Source organism: Myodes glareolus, chromosome 10 (genome assembly GCF_982192425.1).
Source record: "Myodes glareolus chromosome 10, mMyoGla1.1, whole genome shotgun sequence".
NCBI classification, from domain to species: domain Eukaryota; kingdom Metazoa; phylum Chordata; class Mammalia; order Rodentia; family Cricetidae; genus Myodes; species Myodes glareolus.
In genome coordinates, this window is record NC_142035.1 from 21,748,171 (window position 1) to 21,771,640 (window position 23,470).

General features: G+C 48.3%; 1 protein-coding gene across 3 annotated transcripts in view; it reads right to left on the bottom strand.

Annotated features, from left to right (window-relative positions):
- Positions 1-8,275: 8,275 nt before the first annotated feature.
- The window catches only part of Manbal (mannosidase beta like), a 32,273-nt gene continuing 17,078 nt past the window's right edge, over positions 8,276-23,470 (bottom strand). For 2 of the 3 annotated variants that reach the window (XM_048440892.3, XM_085697120.1), the window contains exon 3: positions 8,276-9,084. In XM_048440892.3, the coding sequence (XP_048296849.1) occupies positions 8,977-9,084 (108 nt within the window). In that variant the 3' untranslated portion in view covers positions 8,276-8,976. Of the gene's footprint in view, positions 9,085-9,188; positions 9,305-23,470 lie in introns of those variants that run through there. The other variant, XM_085697121.2, reaches the window with a different exon arrangement.

Below are 23,470 nucleotides of genomic sequence, written 5' to 3' on the forward strand. Positions count from 1 at the left end.
ACACCACAAAGAGCAACACAACACCAGTAAAACCTAAAGACCCTACAACAGCAAGACCTGAACAACCAAATATAGATGAACCTGAAGAAAATAACCTAAAAAATAACTTTAAGAGAATGTTTGAAATTCTTAAAGATGAAATGAGAAATTCCCTTAAAGAAATTGAGGAAAAGACAAACAAAAACTGGAAGATATCAGCAAATCACTTAAAGAAAACCAAGAAAAAGAAATGAAACATATAAAATAAACTACCCAGGACTTGAAAACTGAAATAGAAACAATAAAGACAGGAGACAGCCTTCAGTCTCAGTCTCATTCTGAGATTCCTGGAGGCAGGATCACTATTTCAGACTGAGGGAGAGGTAAGAGCAAGTGACTGGCTGTTTTTGCTTTTCTGACCTTCAGGTTGAACCCCAATTACTGTCTCTGAGTTTTCTTAATTGTGCTACAAGGTTGGCCTCGAACTCCACCTTCGAGGAGTTCGAAGATCCACCTGCCTCTGCCTCCCAAGTGCTGGGATTAAAGGCGTGCGCCACCACCGCCCAGTGCTCTGTGCACTTCATATATATACCATATCCAAAGCTTTTGGAGGGGGAAGGGTCTCATGTCTTGAAGGCTGAGCTGAAACTTACTAAGTATCTGAGGGTGACTTTGAATTTTTTATCCTCCCGCCTCTACCTCCCCAGTGCCAGGAACACAGACATGCATCACTAGGCCCAGTTTTTACTATAATCCTTCAACGCAGTCATGTGACTGACCATCATCATAGCAATTCTGAGGGTCAGAGCTGTGAATCCCGCCCCTCCACATCACTCTGTCTTCAAAGGATCCACACGCAAAGGGCAGCTGATGGGAGAATCTCATTCACCAAACTGTCTTCTAGGAGAACCCTGTCTCATAGACATATGCAAAGGGACATTATTCAGTGAGGTCCTGATGCTGGGTGCTGGGGAATGGTTATGCTGAAAGGAGGAAGCCAGTCATGCGAGGTCGACTGTCACATGAATCCATTGATAGGAAGTATTCAGAACAGAGAAATCTATACAGACAGCAGACAGCCGGTGCAGGAACTAGGGTTCATAATGGGAGAAGTGCTTAATGGGCACATCATTTTCTTTCTTTCCTCCCTCCCCCACCCTTACTTTTTTGGTTTTTCAAGACAGGGTTTTTATGTGTTCCTTTGGCTGTCCTGGAACTCACTGTGCAGACCAGGCTAGGCTCGAACTCAGAGATCATCCTGCCTCTGCCTTCTGAGTGCTGGGATTAAACGAGTGCGCCATCACAGCCTCGCAATAAACTGTCTCTTAAGTAGCCATTTTCATGGTATTTTATCAAAGCAAGGAGACAAGTAACTAAAACATCAAATTGAAATCTTAAACTTTGCCCCAGACTTCCTGTTCTTCAGCCCTTACTGACTCCTCCTCCATCTCACACACAGGATATCCTTCTCTCTTTACCTTCGGTGTGCTCTAAGTACAACATGAGCTCCCCAGAAGAAAGGATGGGGCTGGTGAAATGGTTCACCTGGTAGAGGGTTCGCCGTGCGAGCCTGAGGACCTGAGTTCTATCCCCAGCACCCAGAAACACCGGTTCCTCTAGCATTGGGGAAGTGGGACCAAGGAGGAGGGGTTGGGGATGAATCGCCAAGGGGACTCAAAAGAAGATGGCTGCATGCATTTGTGGCTTGAGCACGAGCAGGTGCCCCCTGACAACACACTGTAGGGCTTAGTCTCTGAGGGTGCAGGCATTTTACACTCATGACTTGGCTGGGTGATCACAGCAATGCCATCATTTTGCAGATAAGGACATGGAGGTGCCTGTAATTGAGCTGAGGTTCCAAGACCCTGGCCCCCACTCTCGCCATGCTACTGTTCTCTTCCCTTCTGGAGTTCTCCAGGAGGGCTTCTGCTGGGGGAGAAGGAAAGTTCAGAACAGCCCAGGCAGGCCTTGAGGCCTTGGACTCACTGTGTGGCCAAGGATGGCCTTAGACTTTTGTTCCTGCCTCCATCTCCAAGGTGCTGAGATTACAGTCCTGGGCCACCAAACCATGCCTGGTTTGAGGTTTTTTTTTTTAACTTCTTTTTTTTTTAATATTTATTCATTTATTATGCATTCGATATCTGCCTGCAGGCCAGAGAGGGCACCAGATCTCATTACAGATGGTTGTGAGCCACCATATGGTTGCTGGGAATTGAACTCAAGACCTTTGGAAGAGCAGGCAATGCTCTTAACCACTGAGCCATCTCTCCAGCCCCCCTTTTTTAACTTCTTAACTTTATTAAGGTCAAATTCACATACCATAAAAGTAAGCATCTTAAAGTGTACAGCTTGGCATTTATTGTTCATAGCCCCTGTCTCTGTCTAACGTCTCAAGGAAAGGACAGTTTATTTTGACTCCCATGTTCACAGGTACAGCCCATCACGATGGAGTATCAGAGGTATCGTGGCAGAGGAAGCTTGAAGCTTCTGTTCCGGTCACATCCAGAATCAGGAAACAGAGAAGAATGACTGAATGCTGCCAATCAGACCCAGCAGGGAATGGTGCCACCCACAGTGGGCGGGTGTTCCCTCCTCACTCACGGCAATCAATCAGGACAATTTCCAGCAGGCACTGCCCAGAAACACATCTCCCAGGTGACTCTTGAGCAATGGTTCTCAACCTTCCTAACACTGCGACCCTTTAATACAGTTCCTTGCATTGTGCTGACCTCAACCATACAATTATTTTCATTATTACTCTATAACTGTAATTCTGCTACTGTTATGAATCATAATCTAAATATCTGATCTGTAGGATGTCTGCTATGTGGCCCCTATGGAAGGGTCGCAGCCCACAGGTTGAGAACCACTGCTCTAGATCCAGTCAGGCTGACAGTTAATATTAAGAAAGAAACACACCTCGCTTCCTTTAGGCTACAAGCAACCAAAATCTAGTGTTTCCTAGTCCTTAAGATTACGGGTACAAAATGGTTCTCTCTGGATGAAAATCAAGATGCTGGCTTTCACCGTGAAGGATCTTCCTCTATGGGGTGCCGGGAATTCTCTACCACATCTTATGACTTCCACAATCAACCCACATTCCTTGTTCATCGCTCCGACTTCCGCTTCTGGGTCACACCCTCTCTGACTTCAACTTCCTTTCTCCCTCTTTTTCTTATAAAGGCTCCTCTGATTAAACCGGCCACTTGGATATTCTAGAATAATTCTCCCTGCTCAAATCCTTTACTTGATTATACCTGCATTCCCCCATCCCCACACAAACACCCAAGCTTGGGGATTAGAACACAGATATCTTTGGGGCATCGTATCTAAAGGGACATGGGGCTGAAAAGGCCTGAGCTGGGGCTGCCTGATATCTTGGAAGATGGAAGCCAGTAAAAACAGAATAGAGTTGGGGAGAGGTCAAAGGAGGTAACGTGCTTCTTATGGCCTCTGTGGGCTCCAGTGAGCACTTTGGCCATTCCCTGAGTGAGATGGGAGTAAGTGAGAGAAATGATCTCTCTTAGCTTTTGTTTGTTTTTAATTCTCACATTATTTGTTTGTTGGTTTGTTCGTTCATTTATTTTGTATGGAGGGGAGTCAGGCACACACAGGCGGAAGTCAGAGGGCAACTTGCTGGAGTTGGCTCTCCCTTTCCACCATGTTTCCCAAGGATCAAATTCAGCTTAGCCTCGGAGCCAAGCACCTTTACCTGCTGAGTCATCATGCTGGCCCAATCTCACATTTTTTAACAGGCCAGTGCCGGCTGCTGTATTGAGAACAGATGACCCCTGAGGAGGCTGTTCAATATCCAGCCTGAGATGATGGTAGTCCAGACTTCAACAGGGGCAGGAAGTGGTGAGATTTTGACTTGCAAGGAGATATTTAAGGATCAACAGAGATATTAAGCAAATCAAGGATGACTCCAAGGTTTTTTCAGATCTTTGTCTTATTAGGATGTAGTTTTTTTGCTAGTATTGCATGTGTTTACCAAGCACAAAGCTCTGAGCTCAAATCCTAGCACTCTTGCTCCCAAAAAGATGCTCTCTGCATTGGCATGTTTTCTAGTGCTATAACAAATACCCCAGGCTGGCTACTTTAAAAAGAAGAGAAGTTTATTTAGTTCAGTTTGGAAACGGAAAATCTATTTAGTTTATTAAATTAAGAAAACTTATTTAGTTTATTAAATTTGTCAAATTTATTTAATTTATTAGTTTATTTAGCCCACAGTTTGGAAACTGAGATTGGGAGGAATTGCTCTCACAGCCCTTGTGGGTTCTGGAGAGAAAATTGACCTTTGTCACAGTAAGATGGCATGAATGAGGGACAGGATCTCTCAGTTTGGCCTTTGCATAGTGCAAGCGGTTGATAACATCATGGCAGAAGCATGCTTGGAAACAGTGGGATCATCTCAACAGATATGAAGCCAGAAAGGCTTCAGGGGGGCGAATTGGGCTTTCCTAACTAGTTCTCGTGACAGTTCATGCGAACATTATGGGGGGCATCATAAGAGGGTGACGCCCCTCAAGGCCAGAGCAAGCTCCCAGTAAGCCCATGGGTTGAAGGGGGTTTCTGTCATATCCCATACCACCACACTGGGCGTCAGGCTTCTACTACAGGAGACCTTAGGAGACAAGCCACGTGCAAGCCACAGGACCCTTCAAGCCTTGTGGAGAGATTTCCCATGTTCATGGACTGGAAGACCTAGCAATACTGTTAAAATGTCCACACTAGCCTATGTGACCTAGAGATTTAGTGTAATTCCTTCCAGAATTCATTTTTTTTTCACAGAAATAGGAAAAAAAACCCCTAAAATTCATATGGTGCCAAGGACCTTGGATAGTCTGAAGTGTCTTCGGAAAGAACAAAGCCAGATGCGCAAACGAAGCCAGATGCTCAAATGGAGCCAGATGCACCCCATTTCAAACTGTCCTACAAGGTTATAATAAGCAGAATGGGATGATACTGGTATTAAAACAAGCACATGAGCGGGAGAACAGAATGTGAGCCCAGAAATAAACCCAAGCACATGTTGTCGATTAATCTTCAACAAGAGACCAAAAATGCACAGCAGAGAAATGAGTCTCTCTCTTCAGTCCATGGCACGGAGACAGCAACACGCAAAGCAGTGAAACTGGCTCCTCATCATACATGATATGCAAACTTGATCTCAAAGCGGATTCGTTTTAGTTACGTATATGCATGTGTGTCTGTGTGGGGGTCTATGCATGAGAGTGTGGGGGCCCGCAGGGGTTAGACAGTTGTGTGACATCGTGTTGGGAACTGAACTCAAGTCACTAAGTCCATCTTTCAAGCCCATGGAAACAGACTGCAGACTGAAACATACGGCCTGACAAAGGAACACTTGGAGGAAGAGGAAAGACCCTTGATATTGGCCTTGGGTTTGTTTGATACAGGGTCTCACTATGTAGTCTTGGCTGGCCTAGAGTTAGACCAGGCTCTGAGTTAGACCAGGCTGGCCTCACATTCAGAGATTTCTTTGCCTGCCTCCAGTTCCTGAGTTAAAGATGTGCACTGCCACACCTGCCTTTTCTTCTCTTTTTTTTTTTCCTTTTTGGAAAAGACACTAAAAGCACCTGGTGCAAAGACAAATTAAGCAGGTGCAATCTCATCAAAGTAAAGATCACAAGAAAGGAAACAGGACAAAAAGTCACTCTACAGAAGGGAAGAAAAGAGTTGTAAGTCACTGTTAATAAAGGGCTAATGTCTAAAATAGCATGCATGCAATCTGGTAGCAAAAAAGCCAATTTGCCTGACCTAATAACAGCCAAAAGACCTGAACAGACAGACACGTTTTTTAACACGGTCTCCACATGGCAAGCTGACATGTTGAAAGTCCTCAACTCCCATCTTTGGGGAAGTACAAACAAGAGCAGGAGCTGTCACCTTGCACTTGATAGAAGGGCTGTCTCAAGAGAAAGATAAGTGTTGGCAAGGACATGGAAGAGTTAGAACCCTAGTGCCCGTCATCAGGAATGTAAGTTAAACACAAGTATTTTGTCTGCATGTATATATATGCACTGTGTATATGCTGATGCCCACAAAGGCCAGAAGGGCATTGGATCTTCTAGAGCCAGAGTTACAGACAGTTGTGAGCTGCCATGTAGGTGCTGGGAACTGAACCCAGGTCCTCTGTAAGAGCAGTCAGGGCTATCTCTCCAGCCTCCTTTGTTCATTCATTCATTCATTCATTCAGTCATTCATTCACCTTTAGGAGAGATGTTCTTCCAGGCGGCAGACCATGCGCTCCCTGGCCAGCTGGCCTGGGATGCAGGTGAAGAGACAAGCTGTAGACGACGATGTAGATGTCGAGATGCCCTTCGGTGTCTACAGGGAGATGCTGAATAGGATGTCAGATCTGAAGAGATGTTGGGAATGATTGGCATTTGGGTGACGTGATGGTTACTGCCAGCTCCCCTGTGCTGTGGGATGCTTAGATGTTGGATTGCACTATTTCTGGGCAGTCTGTGTGTGTGTGTGTGGGGGGGGGTGTTTTCAGACAGGTGAGCATTTGAACTACTGAGGAAAGAGAGTAGGGCCTCCCCCATGGGGCCGCATCTACTTGGCAGTGGTCCCAATAGAACAAGAAGGTAGAGTCTTAGAGTCCCCTGCCTTCTCCCTGGCTTAGTGCCTGGGCTTTGCTACTCTTGCCCCTGGTTCCTAGACCTTTGACTCTAACTGGCCTCAACTTCAGCTTCCCGCCTGAAGACAGTGGGTCATGAGATGGTCAGCCTCCCACCATAATCAACACAACCCCTTATAAAAGCTCTTGGCCAGGCAGTGGTGGCATATGCTTTTAATCCAACACTTGGGAGGCAGAGGCAGGTGGCTCTCTGTGAGTTCAAGACCAGCCTGGTCTTTAAAGCAGATGCAAGGACAGCCAGGACTTATACAGAGAAACCACACACAGAGACACAGACACAGACACAGACACAGACACGAACACACACAAGCGCTCATATTGCTCCTCTGCTCTGAAAACCCCAGGTAACTCAGGAAAGCTGGAGCTCAGGGAGCAGATGTCAGGCAGAAGGTGGAGGATGGAGCTCCTCTGATTAGTGGGAACCAGGAATGGGAAGAAGACTCAGGAGAGATGGTCAGAAGTCACAAGAGCCCAGTGCTGCCATCTCTGCCACAGTACAGAGGGGCAAAGGATATGGGGGAAGCACAGGCACCCTGTGACCCACAGTGGTCTCTGGAGCCAGCTTTTGAGGCAACCTAAGGAGTTGGACCCTGAGGTGGAATTGCTCCTGGGAGCTAGAGGTTCTCTCCCCACACCCACCATAAGCCTCAGCAGTCAACTCCTGCCTTTGGCCAGCTGCTCACTTGCATTCAGCCAGGAACCTGGGCTGCCCCTTACCCTGAGATGGGGCCCCTTGGCCTGGGCTCCCACAGAACCTGCTGTGACTTGAAGACTCCTCACTCCACGTGTCTGAGTATCAGTCTCCCACCTGGCCAGATGCACCCAAGGTTCCCACAAAGGTCCCTTGTTTCTGTGGCTTGAGATCTAAGAGTTTAAGAGGTAACTGTCAAGCAGAAACCTTCAGCGGAAGCCTTTCGCTTGCTTGTTTGCACAAGGTGGCCCTTTGCCAAGCAAAATGCCCCTGAACTTCCTGAGACCCGAGGTTCCGGGAGGCCCTGTCAAAACCCTCTGCAAAGCAGGAACCCCCACAGCACCTGCCCTACTGACACTAAAGAGCACAGCCGGATAAACATCTGCTAAACTGCATGGCCAAGACCCTGGGCTTGGGTCAGTCCCGCTGTGGCATCTCAAGTGGCCTGGACTAGCACCTGAAGTGGGCAGGTACCCTAAGTCCCTCAGCAGCCCTGATGACACTCTGGAAAGCGTCTGGCAGGCAAATGAGCCTGTTGACCCGACTTTGTGGTCTTAGGGGTTTTCCTGGACAGCTGATTCAGGGCATGTGATCAGAACTGCTTGGGGCCTTGAGGCTTTCTACCGTATTCTATCATATCATATCATATCATATCGTATTTCTCACATCCCTAAGGACAAGCACTGTTGTCCTCTGGCAGCAGGAACCTATAGAGTAAGAGAGGCTGGACCCTGTCAAACTAACTGACAAGTGTTCCCAATGACAAAGACAGCATGGACCCTTTCTGAAAACCTGTCCCAGAGTGGCTTGGCCTGGAGGGCTCTGACCAGAGCTGGCCATTCTGTCCACACTGTCCCACTTCCATGGGGACTGCTCTCCCCTCACTCCCAGGAGAGAAACCCAGGCTGTCCCTTTCCCTCGTTAGTGACAACACAGCAGGCTCGGCATGCATGACGGTTTATTGGATTTGACTTCTCCATAGAGCTGTTCTTCACTGGCCAGGGAATGAAAGATGCAGGGAAGACAGATCAGAATCAAAGGCACTTGGAATGTTGGGATGGGTAAAAAGAGGTTGTTCCAACAGTGACAAGCCCATGTCAAAGGCTTACAAAGTGTGTACCCAGGAAACCTGGCCTCATTCAGCAAGCACCTGCCTGTGCAGGCATCACTGGGCCTAGGCCTTCCGCTGTCCTTCTATCCCCAACATCTTCAGGACCTGGCCGCCACACTCAGCGGGCTGCACACATGTGAAGTTCTGTGTACACAAAAGTAACAAAAAAAAGTGACCCAAGTATTGGGAGAGGGTGTGCTTGTAGCCTTAGATAACAGCTCCAGGCTGAGATGTGACAGCCCTGGTCCGAAGGCCACTGGACCCGAGGATTAATGTGAACACTTGGCTCTGTGAGCCTGACCTGGCTTTGGAACTCTCCAGGGCAGTGTCTGCTCTTGGAGGCTCTGTGCACCACAGAGTGAAGGAAGAGGAAGTGGTGGTCCGCACAGCTGGAGCCTGGGGACTGTTCAGAGCGAGCTTCAATTTCCTCAGACCCTGAGCCAAGGACAGAGACAGTCCGGGAGAGGAAACAGGATGCTGGCTCCCAGGAGGGCTGCCCCCACGGCCAAGGTCATGGGCTCCTCTCTACTTCTACCGCTTCTTCTTCGTCTCTTTCTTTGGCCTCTTGTTGGCGGAAGGAACAGCAGCCTTGGGCTTCTTCAGAACCTCTGCACCTCTGGCCTCGGACTGCTCCGCCTCCTGTGTGGTGAATTTTTAAAAGAGAAAGTTCTGTTTAGAGGAATCCACCTTGACCAACTGAAGCATGCCACAGAAACACAAGGGAAGGATTATTACCCAGACTAGATTCTGAAAGTACAAGGCACCAGGTGGCATTTGGGCTCCTTTACCTCCCAGTTCAGTGGCCTGTGAGCTCCTCAGTCCCATGTCTTCTGTGTAAAATGAGAACAGTGACAAACACCTGGAGGAGGTGAAGTCACAGGGAGCATCAGTAGGGTTGGTGACACCCACTGGCCGTCAGGATATCCTATGCTAGGACAGCATTAATGAGGGTTAGCTGTGGGGAGGCTTCCATGGCTGGCACTCCTGGTGGCTACTCTCCCCCTTCCCCATCCATCCACAGAATTTGGGCTGGGAGAGGAGCTAGTGGCTGGCAGGTGGGTTAGCACTACACTGTGTTCTGTAGAGTCTGGCAGGGGTGCCCTGGGGGAGAGCAGAGGCAGCCTCAGGACGGAACCTCAGATTCTCAGCAACTGGGGCAGCTCCATTCTGTCTGTTTCATACCCTATGATGCATCCCTTGGAAGACTGGGCTGAAACAAAGGTTTTGCTGCTGAAAAGAAAAAAAGGAGTTCAAAGTCACAGATCTAGGTCTGGCCCTCACTGTGCAGTTAAGAAGGTGAGCCCCAGGAAAGGACAGGCCTGCCCCAGGCTACTGTACTTGTATAGAGAAGAACCGGGAATGCTCCCATCTGGTGTTCTTTGGTATCGATAACATGAGGGGTTTGATGGCCCAAAGGACACCAGAAGCAGGCTAGCCGAGGAAATGCCAGCCGCAGCCTGGGTCTGTCTGCAAGCTCTACTTGGTAAGCAGTGTTTATTCTTAAACATCCATGCCGGGTGGCGGTGGGGTGGGGTGGGGTGTGTGGTATGGTGGCTCAGCAGGTGAAGTGCAGCAATGATCTGAGTTTGCTTGTATGTATGTTTGTGTACAGGTGTGTGCTCATTGCCCATGGAGGTCAGAAAAGGTTGTTGGAATGCATATTTTGTTTATACATTAACAAATTAAGCATGCCTGAAGATCAGCGTGCAGAGCTAAGCCACTATAGGCCAAGGGAGTGGTGGCACATACCTTTAATCCCAGGACTCGGGGAGACAGGGATATCTGTTAGTTCAAGACCACCTTGGGCTACACAGTACTGAATCTGTCTAAAAGGGAAACAGAGCTCACACAAAAGTGATTCCAGCACCTGGGATCCTATGCCTTTAATCCAGCACTAGGGAGTGGAGACAGGAGTAATATGGCTGGGTGGAGAGAAGAATGTAAGGCAGAAGGAGACGGGAACTCAGTACAGTCTGAGGTTTGGTGGAGACAGTTGCAGTCTGAGGCTCGCCCTGCAGTCAGGGGACAAAGTCTGAGGAGACAGTCAGAGGACAGGATCGCCCCTTCGGTCTGAGCATTGGTAGAAATAAAAGGAATCTTTAGTGGCTGGCTGCTCTGTTTCTCTGATCTTCAGCATTAACCTCTATATCTGACTCTGGGTTTTTATTATTAAGACCAACTAGAATTCGTGTTACATTGGATCTCCTGGAACTGAGCTACCTATGGCTGTGAGCCACCAGGTGAATGCTGAAAACTGAACCCTCTGCAAGAGAATCAAGAGCTCTTAACTACTAAGTTATCTTCCAGCCTTTGATCTTAAGTTAAAATAGAAAAATCAAAAAGCAGACTAAGGCTTCATCCTTGCTCTGGAAGGCAAAGAGGTTCCTCTTGAATGAGGTGGGTGCAGGAAAGAAACCAATATAGCCACTTCTCCATGGGTAAAAGGGAAAGGGTTATTCCACACTGCCAAGGCTGTCTCTCAGGGATTTCTTGGACCAGATACCCCTGTGTGGAGCTCGCTGAACCCAGGTTCTAGCTTATTTTATTTTCCGGCATTACTCCAGCCCCCAGGGGCCCAGCCTCCGTCATGCAAGCAGAGGAACTGCAGCTCAGGGGATGGATCCTGGACCAGAGGCCTAGCCCAGAGCCGGCCAACTCCCCCTTCTCAGCCAGAGAGCAGGTGTGAAGGCTGCGCCTCCCCACCAAGTCTCAGGACTGGCTGCTGGGTCTCCACTGGCCAGAACTCAGAATGGAGTTCAAGGTCTCTCCCTACACTATTATCTATGTAAACTGGCCAAGAAATAATAACAAAAAAAAATTAACCAGTTAGAGAACAAACAAAATGAAACCTCAGAGGAGTGGCAATTTTAAAATCCAATACATGCAACTTTCAGTGAAGCTGAGCGTAGGCACCAATCACAGCACCACCACGCCGGCCCCAATACTGCCTGGTAGTTAGCAAGACACCCTGTGTCACTCATTTAGACAAATGCCAGGATGGACCTCAGGTTATAAACAAAGGAACCGATACCCAGAAAGGACCAGGGCTGGCCTGAGCTCTCGGCTGGTGAGCTGCAGAGCCAGCCTGTGTCTCTTACTGCTTCCGTGGTAACCATGAAATCTATTTTCTACATTTAGCAGCCCCTCGCGCCCCATTCTGGAAGGATGAGACTGCTCTGTTCTAGAGTCTGCCTGTCCCTTCCTTGTGATCAGAAGTCCTTGAGGAGCCAGGAGAGAGGGTTAGTGTGTAGTGATGTTTGCTTTGTGTGGCTGACGCAGGCCTCTGTGGGTGTGTATGCTCTGCAGCCATCACGGCTGAACATATCAGCAGCCGCCCCTCCACCCTGCCCACCCCCACCTCAGCTTTTGGCACTGCTACCCATCTAGCTCGCAGGCATTTCTGAGCTCTCACTGATCCCTCTGATAGAGATGCCCCCACCTCCATCTGTCCCCAAGGCCTGTTTATTCTACTTTCCAAGAGGATGCGGGTTTCGCTCATTCCAGCCACACACACAACTCACTGCCCATTCGGACCCATGGTGTCTCGGCCACTTCGGGTTTTGCATCCTCCCCTCGCATCCTCCACATTGCTTCTAGTCCATTTTCTAAAGCAATGAAAACAGTCACGATTGGGCTGGTTTTCCAATTTTAAAAAAACCCAGTGTGGCTTCTGAGAGAGTCTACACTAGCCTTGGCCTTGTCTTCAGACAGGCCCCTCTCTCTGGGCCACAGGCATTGCTTCTTGGCATCCGCTTGTTGCAGAGGTGCTTAGTGCTGTCTATTTACGTGTGGCCACTGTAAGATGCCCGGTGCTCACCACAGGGTGCTGCGGAGGGGTCAATATGCTCCAGTCACTTGCTCACTGGGCCTTATGATGGTGAGGCAGACACTGGGCCTCATTTACTGGCAAGGATGCCAAGGCTCTGACACTGGGAACTTGTAGGCAAGGCACAGGGCTGTCTCAGTGTGATCTGGATTCCCAGCACTACAGGGGTAGTTTTCACTCTGAGCTGACAGGAACGACTGAACAAGGGAGTGATTTAATTTCTCTTCAGATGTGCGTGGCTAGGGAAGAGCAGACTACCGACAGCCTCACCTTTAAGTCTGGAAACATGGCACCTCATCTGAAGTGACTGAGGGAAAAAGAAGCCTCCATTGTCAGATATTTCTTGTGTCTTTGGAGGCATCTTTTGGGGACACAACTGCATCAATTATGAGGTGCTGAGAGAACAGCTCAACAGGACAGAAAATTGCGCTATCCACCAGGCCCAGGTAATGGACTCTGTGCAGGGTCAAGGGAGAAACACTAAGCTTGCTCTCTCCATCGTGCGGCTCCGTGTGGCTGTGCGCCTGCGAATCGGGACAGAATGTCACTCAACACTGTCATTCTTTCCTTGAAAACAGTCCAGAGAAAGAAAAACCCTGAGCTCTGCCCAGGCTCCGCCTGGGAACCGTCTCGCCTGACCTGCCAGGAGCTCTCTCCTCTTTTTAGGTTGGACAGAACTCAGCAGGTCAGCCTTCCCACAGTGTCGCTGAGGCCTGAGGCGGGGAGCTGGAGCAAGGCAGTGGCCTTGAGAGGAGGACAAGACACCAGCTGAAACAGGGAGTGGGGGAGGCTGTCCATAAGGCTCAACTCTGGCAAACAGATACACGGCATCCAAGCTGCTCGGTTGGCAAGTGGAACTGCGATTAGAAAACAGTTGGGGGGGGGGGGGGACGACACGCGGAGTAAAGCACTTGCTGCAGAAACAGAAGGACCCAAGTTCAGATCCCTGGTACCCATGTAAGAAGTGGAGTGTGGCAGCACACAGCTGTTAGCTCCGCATTAGGGAAGCAGAGACAAGATGTCTGGGGCTTGAGTACACACACGCACGCACGCACACACGCACGCACACACACACACATACACCCCAGTCCCAGAAGCTCATTCTAGACATACTTTGGCAGGACTTTATAGGTCCTTCCCACTGGTTGGCCTGTGGTTGCTGTGTGCCCAGTCGTCTCTCACATGAGCCGGCACACACTTGCAGTCTGGTGCTAGTGGGAGCATGACAAGGCCCTCACCTTGCCCACCACATAGCGCTCTCAGGAACAGGTCATTAAGTCAAGCACACCTGCCTCCCAAGCTGCAACTACATGGCAGAACCAGAGCTGACTCTGTTAGCCAGTCCCTGGATGCTAGGACCGGGCGTGTGTTATGGTGACCCTCACGGGCAGGGAAACTCAGTTCCTCTACAGAACGTTGCACAGGGCGCTGTCACTCTAGGCCATTATCCCAGAGCTCAGGGAAGGAAGTGCCATCTCTGTGGGCAGTACATTAAGTGCCCCCACACTCACTATCTATTCTGGTGAGCTGCCCAGAAGAGCGCGTGCATGGTCATGTAGAGCCTCCATGAGACTTGTCATCCCTGGATGACAGGATGCTGATAGCAACCATCCTCCCTACACACCACGGGGCCTGAGAAGGAAGTCAGTACTCCCTGGGACAGGCAAGAGCTGGAGAGACAGACGGCTCCAAAGACTCTAAGCTTCCAAGTCCACTGTGCCTTGATTACCATGTCAGCTATGTGCTGAGTCTTCGTTAACACAACAGACCTGGACAGAGGCATGAGCAAGCAAAGCTGCCGACCTTCTAGGTGCTGGTAGCTGGCTGGCTGCTGATGGCAGTTCAGCCAACAGCTAAACTATGAACTCCCGGGGTGTTACCAGGTGCACTCTTACTACCTCTATGTGAGCCACTGAACAAAGCAAATATCCACTCATGTAGGGTCAACTGGGTCTATCTTCTGTGCAGAAGCAGATTCAAGAGGCCTGGAAGGCAAGCTCAGACCAGATGAGGCAGAGGGAGCAGCCACCCACACTTCCTCATTACTCCATCTTTCCTCCCCTGCTGCTTCTTTCTTTTTTCTTTTCTTTTTCTGTTTTTGTTGTTTCTCTGTGTAACAGCCCTTGATGTCCTGGAATTTGCTCTGCTTGCTCTATAGACCAGAGATCTGCTTTGAACTCACAGAGATCCACCTGCCTCTGCCTCTCAAGTGCTGGGATTAAAGGTGTGCACCACCACCACCTGGCTTTCTTTTCTTTTTTTTCTTTTAAACAGAATGTAACAATGTTGTAACTTATGTATTATGTATACAATATATGCCTGCAGGCCAGAAGAGGGCACCAGACCTCATTACAGATGGTTATGAGCCACCATGTGGTTGCCGGGAATTGAACTCAGGACCTTTGAAAGAGCAGGCAATGCTCTTCACCGCTGAGCCACCTCTCCAGTCCCCCAGCTTTCTTTTCTTTTCTTTTCTTTCTTTCTTTCTTCCTTCCTTTCCTCCCCTCCCCTCCCCTCCCTTCCCTTCCTCTTTTGTTTGTTTGGTTTTTGAGACAGGGTTTCTCTGAGTAGTCCTGGCTGTCCTGGAACTCACTCTGTAGACCAGGCTGGCCTCAAACTCACAGAGATTCACCTGCCTCTGCCTTCAAGTGCTGGGATTAAAGGTGTGTGCCACCAATGTCCAGCTTTCTTTTCTTTAAGACAGGGTCTTATTGTGCAGCCTTGACTGATCTGGAACTTGCTACGTAGATCAGACTTGCCTTGAACTCATAGTCCCCACCTGCCCCTTCCAAGAGGGTTCAGGGATTAAAAGCATGCACAAGCATGTCTGGCTTACTACCCTGTAAATTGCTGCCTTTCACCTAGAAAAAGCTACACCGACCACCCTAGAAATGCACCCAGTCAGCTCTGTAGGAACCCCTTTAAAGAGGGCTGCCCGGGCTTGGCAGAGCTGGCAAGCTGAGTCTGCTTGCCTCTGGTTTCTAAGGTAGTACATTTTACATAAGCTCCCCAGGACTCCAGCTTTTATAGGAATAGACCTCACCTCTTCTCACTCTGTAGCTTCCACCCACTGCTTACTGCTGTCCACAGCAGGCCAGCCATACAGTTCCTTCTAGAGGCCTTTGAACTAGATCAAACAGGAAGGCAGCACTCTTGAGATGCTACATCTGAAGGAGATAAACCCTGAGAACTGTCATCACACTACAGGGTCAGGGAGCAGAGGAAGCAAACCCTGGTGAGAGCTGCGGGGTGGGGGGAGAGGGTACCTTAGGAGCCCCGGTTCCCAGCCCCAGCAGCAATTAACAGTACATAGAAACTTCAAGCAGGGTAGGTAGGTGGGGGTCGAGTTCAGGCCTTTCTGAAATCTTATTTTCCTTTGCAGAGCCCAGCAACTCCTCCTTAGGTTTCAATTAAGCATGTTAAGTGGAAGCAAGTTCAAGGCCAGTTGGGGCTACAGTAGTAGATCCAGTTTTAAAACCGCCACACACACACACACACACACACAGACACACACTCACGCGTGAGAGCAGCAGGTTGACGGATGACTCTGAGGCCTCTAGTCTAGCTTTCTTTCTCCAGGCTCTTCCTTTCCCAGCTTGCCACATCAAGCTGTCACTTCAAACTTAACCCGTGCTCCTGAAATTTGTCTATGCATTAGCATCACTTGGGAACTGAAGAACAGCAACAGCGTCTCCATGAGTCAGTCCAGGCTACAAAACCCCCGATGACCCAGCCAGCTACAGAACCACAGGATAATGACACTCCCAGTCCCTGGCTCACGGGCAGGCATCAGCAGTCAATTCTTTCTTCTAGAGTCTAGAAGCTCAGGATCCTTATTTTATTTTCCTTTAGAGACAGGATCTCACCACAAACCTGTAGCCAGCAGATGTAGACCAGGCTAGCCTTGAACTCGAGATCACCTGCCTCTAGCCCCCCCACCCCCCAGTGCCGTGACTAAAGGCGTGTGCTACTATGGACAGCCTAAACCTTATTAACTTTATTTATTATGGGTGTGTGCATGTGTAGGCACCTTGTGGAGGTCAAGGGACAACTTTGTGGAGTCGGTTCTCTTCTGCCACTATGTAAGTTCTGGAACTGAAGAAGTTGTCAGGCTTGGGGCCACGTCACCAGTTCCCAGCCTTTTTACCATCCCCTCCATATAACCAAACTTGGCTTAGAGGAAGTGTATTTGCTGTGTTGTCTGGACTGGACAGAGGCAGTCTAAGGACCTGCTATCTCATATTTTAGAATCCAGCCTACAAGAAAATACTTGGGTTGTGTGGCCTTGGCCTCAGTCAGGAGCAAATAAATGTTTTCTCAGGTCTTAGCTTAATGAGGTGTCAATGAGAAAAGCTCCCATCTGGCTTAGAATTCTAGAGACTTGGCTCATGTGACCAATAGGCCCTTGTTTTTCCTCTGAAAAGGAAGGGGGTGGGGTGGGAAGCATTTATATGCGTTCTTTTTTTTTCTTCTTCCCTGATTAGCCCCCAAAGAGCTTTCAAATAATCTGCTAAGTATTGAAGCATTGGAGTCATACACCAGTTGCAAGCAATCAGCTTACTGGAACAAGAGGAAAGACATTCTTTTGCTTTTCAAAGGCTTTAACATCATCTGAAGCCAAAAATATTATCTTCTGACCCAAAAAGACACTACTAAACCTTGTTTCTATATGATGCCAACAGAGGACAGTTCTGCCCTAAGCAAAACAGCAAAGAGCGGCATTGTTCTCTGGGCCTCTTTACCCACTTCTGCCCCTGCCACCTCTGCTGCAACCTCTGCTGCCAAGCACTTCCCTGTGCCCTCCAGCTCTAGGAGCCTCTCCAAGCTGCCCCTACTTTCCAGGCTCCCTTCCTCCCTAGGACCCCCTTTGTGCCCCAGCTAAAGCTCCCCCCCCACCTCCCAGCTTGCTGTTAGACACCAGCAGTGCAGTGACGCTCAGCATGACTGGCTCTGCTGTCTAGTTCTCATACAGCTTCATTTCCTTTCCTCGCGTGTAGCCAGGAGCTGGTGAGCGAGAAGAGGCTGTCTCATGGCAACATACGGAAGAAGTCGGAAGCAGAATCCCTAATCCCAGAGGCATGTGCTGGCCAAGGCAGTAAGTGGGGTCACAGTACTTCATCTTCATCATCATCACCGTATTGCTACTAAAACACTGAAAAGGGTTTTGGTTCTTTTTTAATTTTTTAACAGATGTATCTTTTTTCTTAATATTTTCAGTTATTACTGGGAATTTCACATAATGCACCCAGATCACTCTTACTTCCCAGTCCTCTCAGGTCTGCCCCCTCACCCTTATGCCCCCCCCCCCAAGAAAAAGAGATTAAAAAAAAAAGTCCAGTGCAGAGTCAAACTCCCGGTGGTCAGCCCACCCCCTCCCCCACCGGCAGCTATCTATTGTGAAGGCTACACCTCAGCATCCCCATCACAATTTCTAAGAGTTCTCTTCAATGACTTCCTGTCTAGGCGGTGACATTTTCGGGGGATGGGGTTTGTCACAGAAGTCGTCTTCCATGTCTCTCTTTCTCAACTGTGAGTCTGCAATCATTGATGCCACTGCAGAAGCGTTCTTGTCCTTTGTAGCCAGCAGGAGCATGGATCATGACCCACAGATATCTGGTGTCAGCATGTACCATGGTACCATGGACCTACCTCAGCATGGTCTCCAATACAGGCCATGGACACCAACACAGTTCCCATTGGCAGCCCAGCCACAGACATCAACATGACTTCAGGACAGCAGTCTGTGGAGGCCCAAAAATGTAAGCCTATTTCCACACTGACCAAAGGTCAGAGAGTTGGAACTTACCTCTATTTCCTTCTAGGTTACTGTGTTTCTACCTCAAACAATGGTCCCACCTAGTTTCAGCTCTGAGTTCTGCTCTCTCAAGGTCACTGTCAACAGGTGTGGCCAATAGCCAGACCCTGTGCTCCAGGAATAGAGAAGTAGATCTGTTTCTACCTCAAACAAAAGTCTAAGGATCCAACCAAGGTTCCAGGTCCCTTAAGGAGATAACATTGGATTCCACTTCCACCCATTGGATTGTCTACAGAATGTTTTGATCTAGAATGTGAGCATGACTTGTTTTGTTCTAGAAACAGAATGCTTAACTATGGATGTAGCCCGTGACCTTCATCTGGTCTGTTTGTCTCCTTGTACCATGTTAATGCAGTTTTTTTTGTCTTACTCCTATATTTTGGGGTCAGAGGTATTTTAAGCAATTGGAAATTAAACATGGGCCGATTTCAGTATTCACTGGAATTCCCTCCCGGTACTATTCCATGTTTTTCTGTCTTATTATCTTTGTATTCTTTACTAACATTTCTAAATCCCAACGCCCCTACACTGGCGAGGGGTATTTTTGTCAAGGCTGGTCCCTGACACAGTCCAGACCATGAACATCTGCATGGCCTTTGCTGGTAACATTGGCCATGGACATCAACACATCCTCCAGCAGCTGTGGGCCACAGACATTAACACGGCTTAATGTGGCAGCACAGGCCACAGGCCCCAGACATCAACAATGCCTGCAGGACCAACAGCTGCAGCAGGACCATGAATCATACATGTCCCCTGTTGGCAGCACTGACCACAGACATCTACATGACCTTCACTGTTAATACTGGCCATGGACACAATAGGACCACAGACTCAGACATGGCCCCTGGCAGTAGCACGGACCACAGTCATCAACATAGCCTACAGGCTCAGAGGCCTAGACATCAACGTTGTTCGGCCTCTCTCTGCCGAGCACGCACTTCTCCATCCTTCCTACTCCTCCATCCAAAATCCATCTGTTGCTATGGCATTGGAAACTACAGTACATCGTTCTGTGTATGTATGTATGTATATGTATGTATGTATGTATATATGGGTGTGTGTGTGTGTGTGTGTGTGTATGTATTTGCCCATACAGTTCTACATGTAAATACTGCCATGAGTCATTGGTCTGGCTCAAGGCCTCTGGTCTCTTAAGCACCAAAAAGCTGGACCATTATCAAGATTTCTTCGATTACAGCTATGTTTCAGGTTTTCGTCTTTGGTGGCAATGACGTGCTCCCAGATCTGGTTCTGCAGGACCAGCTCCTCTTCAAGGTCCAGCAGCTTGTAGATGGGAGTAGGTATTGGGGTTGACTGACTTGAAGCATTGATCTGAGCCTGGGTGGCTACAGAACTGGTCAGGCCAGCCTATACTGACTGTCACAGGCTTTCGGGTACATCGATTTATTTACTGATTTTTGTTTTTTCAAGGCAGGGTTTCTTGTGTAACTTTGGTTGTTCTGGAACTAGCTTTGTAAACTGGCCTCGAACTCAAAGAGATCGCCTGTCGCTGCCTTCTAAATTCTGGGATTTAAGCTGTGCACCAACACCCGGCTTAAAGATGATTTTATTTTATTTTATATGTATGAATGATTTGTCTCCATGTCTGTATATATACCATGGTGTGTCTGGTACCTACAGAGGTGGGAGGTTAGGCCAGAAAAGGTTTTTGAATCCCCTGGAACTGGAGTTATAGATGATTGTTAACCCACATTAGTACTGAAAACTAAACCCAGGTCCTCTGTAAGAGCAACAGACACTTTTAATAGCTAAGCCATCTCTCCAGCTCCAGTGTTTTGTTGTTGTTTAAGATTTATTTTTTGTATTTTTGTATATATGTGTTTATGTGGATGCCTGCAAAGGCCAGAAGAGGGCGTTGAACCCTGTGGAGCCGGAGTTATAAGTATTATGAGCTGCCCGATATGGGTGCTGGGAACCAAGCTTAGGTGCTCTACGGAGTAGTAAGTACTCTTGACTGAGCCATCTCTCCAGTCCTCTAGCAAGCTGCTTTTTTTTTTTTTAAGGTAAAAAGGGGCAAATTCAAATATAGTGGTACACCCTTTCAATCCCAGCACTTGGGAGACAGAGATGAACAGATCTCTGGTCTACACAGTGAGTTCCAGGCCAGCTAAAACTAGGGCCAGGGAGATGGCTCAGCAGGTAAAAGGATTTGCCACCAAGCCTGCTGACTTGAGTGTGATCCCCCGAGTCCACAGGGTAGAGAGAACAGACCCCTGCAAGTTATTCTCTGACCTCCACACATATACACATGCATTCACAAAGACTGCTAAAACAGCCCTGCATGGCAGCACTTGGGAAACTGAGGCAGAAAGGCTACTACTCTTAGTTTTGGGCTAGCCTGGGCAACAGTGTGAAATCTTGTTTCAGTGAAACAAAGCTAATACAGTAAACTTCAGTTAGGAAGGTATCTCCCCTGTGTTCCCAACCCTCTGAACAACAAACAAACAAACAAACAAAACAAAACAAACAAAGATTTGCTACAAGGTATCAACATTTTAAAAGATGAGGTAAATTAAGTCTTCCTGCTTGTTGGGGGAGTTAGGAGGCAGGCACTTGAATTTCTAAAGTTTCATCTACTGATTTACTATGGGGGTGTGCCACAGTGAACATATGCAGAGGTCAGACAGCAACTTTCAGCTGATTTGGGGGAGACTTATTTCTGAGCCCTTTATCAACTCCTTGCCTCAAAGGACCTTAACCTGCTGTGGCTCTTCCCTGCAAGCCTTGTGGCTGACTGAGGCTCACTTCAAAGGGTTAAGAACAATGAGCGGAACATGGCTTCCCCTTGTATCTCTCCAAACACAACACCCAGCATCTCTTCCCACCTCTGGAGACTCAGCGGCCTCAGCAGCAGCTCTAGAGACAAAGTGTGTCACTATCATCCCCAACAGCATGCCTTGTCTGAGGACTAGGGTCAGGGTTGTTGTTAAAGGGTAGAAAGTCCAGTGGTGACATCCACAAAATACCAGAGTACACGACAGACACAACCCCCAGAAGCCACGAACCCATCCATGCTGGAGCCTCTCAACGCTCTGTCCTTGTCTTGTTGATGTATGTGTGCCTGAGTATGTGCCCGTGTTGCGTGTGGTGCATGCATCCATGAGCTTGTACAGAGACTAGAGGAAGACACCAAACCTAAGGCTTGCCATTCTTCAGCTAGGTTGGTGGCCAACAAGCCACAGTACTCTGCCTGCCCCATCCATCCCAGTGCTGCAGCCAGGTGCACTTAGCCAGGTGAGTACTGAGGACCCACACTCAGGTCCTTTATTCGCTGAGCCATTTCCTATCCCCCAGCTCCAGTGTCTATGCAGCCCAGACTGGTCCTGCAGGTACTATGTGGCTACTTTAGTTAGGGTTTCTGCTGCTGGGAAGAGACACTATAACCATGGCAATAGTTCTAAGAGAAACATTTAATTAGGGGAGCTCACTTAGTTTCAGAAGTTCAGTCCACTATGATCATGACAGGGAGCATGGCAGCATGTGGGCAGATGTGGTGCTGGAGCTGAGAGTTCTACATCTTGCAAGCAACAGGAAGTTAACTGAGACACTGGGCAGTATCCTGAGCATAGGAAACCTCAATGCCCACCCCCACAGTGACACACTTCCTCCAACAAGGTCATACCCACTCCAACAAAGTCACACCTCCTAATAGTGCCACTCCCTGAGATTATGGGGCAATTACATTCCAACTACCACCACCACAGTAGCTAAGCTAGCCCCAAACTCACAAGTGCTGGACTACAGGTGTGTTCCACCTTAGCTCCCTTCTCATCTCACTTCAGTGTATCCTGGGAGACATCAGCCTCTCACGTGCTTCAATGCCATCTTACACACGCCCTAACATCAATCAACTATTTGCCTACGGCCTCCTCCTGCAGGTATACAAACCCACCTGCTGACTTGGGACAGACAGACCACCCACATGCCTTAAAGGCACGTTTAAAAATATATGTATGTATATATACAAATATATATACACACACATATATACATACACGTAATTTATTTTATTTTATGTGCATTAGTGTTTTGTCTGCATGTATGTCTATGTGAGGTGTCAGAAGACCTGGAACTAGAGTTACAGACAGTTGTGAGCTGCCGTGTGAGTGCTGACAATTGAACCCCGTCCTCTGGAAGAACAGTCAGTGCTCTAACCACTGAGCCATCCCTCTAGCCCCTAAAGGCACTTTTTTAAAACTTAAAAATTGGCATGCTCTTTCCCTGAACCCATGTCACACCTATCCCATTGCACCAGCTCCCCTCGCCCTCTCCACTACATCAGCAGGAGCTTCAGAACACAGCAAGCCCCAAGATGTAGTCTCCAGGACGTGCTGTGCATTGTGAAAAACACACCTTTAATCCCAGCACTTAGGAAACACACAGGTGGGTCTTTGTGAGTGTGAGGGCAGCCTGGTCTACATACACAGTGAGTTCCCTCCAGTCAGGGCTGCACAGTCTCATCTTTGGAGGGGGAGCATCCAGAAAGAAAAATAAAAAGAAGGAACAAAACTATGTTTATGACTATGTGCCAGCTCAGTACCTCAGAGGAAGGACTGAAAATACACACATGGATATATCTCACACACCGCACACATATAGATATATCACACACACTGCACACATATAGATATATCACACACACCACACCCCACACACCGCACCCCACACACAAGCAGTTATTTGGTTTTAAAAAACAACAACGAGCTGGGTGGTGGTGGTGCACACCTTTAATTTCAGCACTCAGGAGGCAGAGGCAGGCGGATCTCTGTGAGTTCGAGGACAGCCTGGTCTACAAGAGCTAGTTCCAGGACAGCTAGGACTATTACACAGAGAACCCAAACAAAACCAATCCAAAATGAAACAAACAAACAAACAAATCATAGTAATAAAAATCGCTTTCTATGGGAGGAAGAAGAGGGGACTGGTAGGGGCATAATGAGATTAAAGGAAACTTCTATGAATGTACCTTATTATACAGTTTGGAAATAGTATATATGTTACATAAAATGTTTCATATGATTTCAAAAACAAATTAAACTAATAAGAAAAAATTCCTAGAAATTAAAAACAAGTTGTAGCGAATATACGTAATGGCTTCCAGACTGGAGACACAGAGAGCAGGCTGGGTACAGTGCTGCGCTGCAGGAACACAGCCTGAGGCTGAAACAAACTCTCACATTTCCACCTGAGTCCCAGGTTAGTAGTGAGAATCAGACACTGTAAGTGTGTAGAATAAAGTAACGTAAAACACAATGGCCGTCTTTCAGAAGCTGCTGGCACTGCTGGTCCTTACTGGCACTGGGCACTGGGACCTCTAAGTGCTGGTCCCTGCTGGCACTGGGCACTGGGACCTCTAAGTG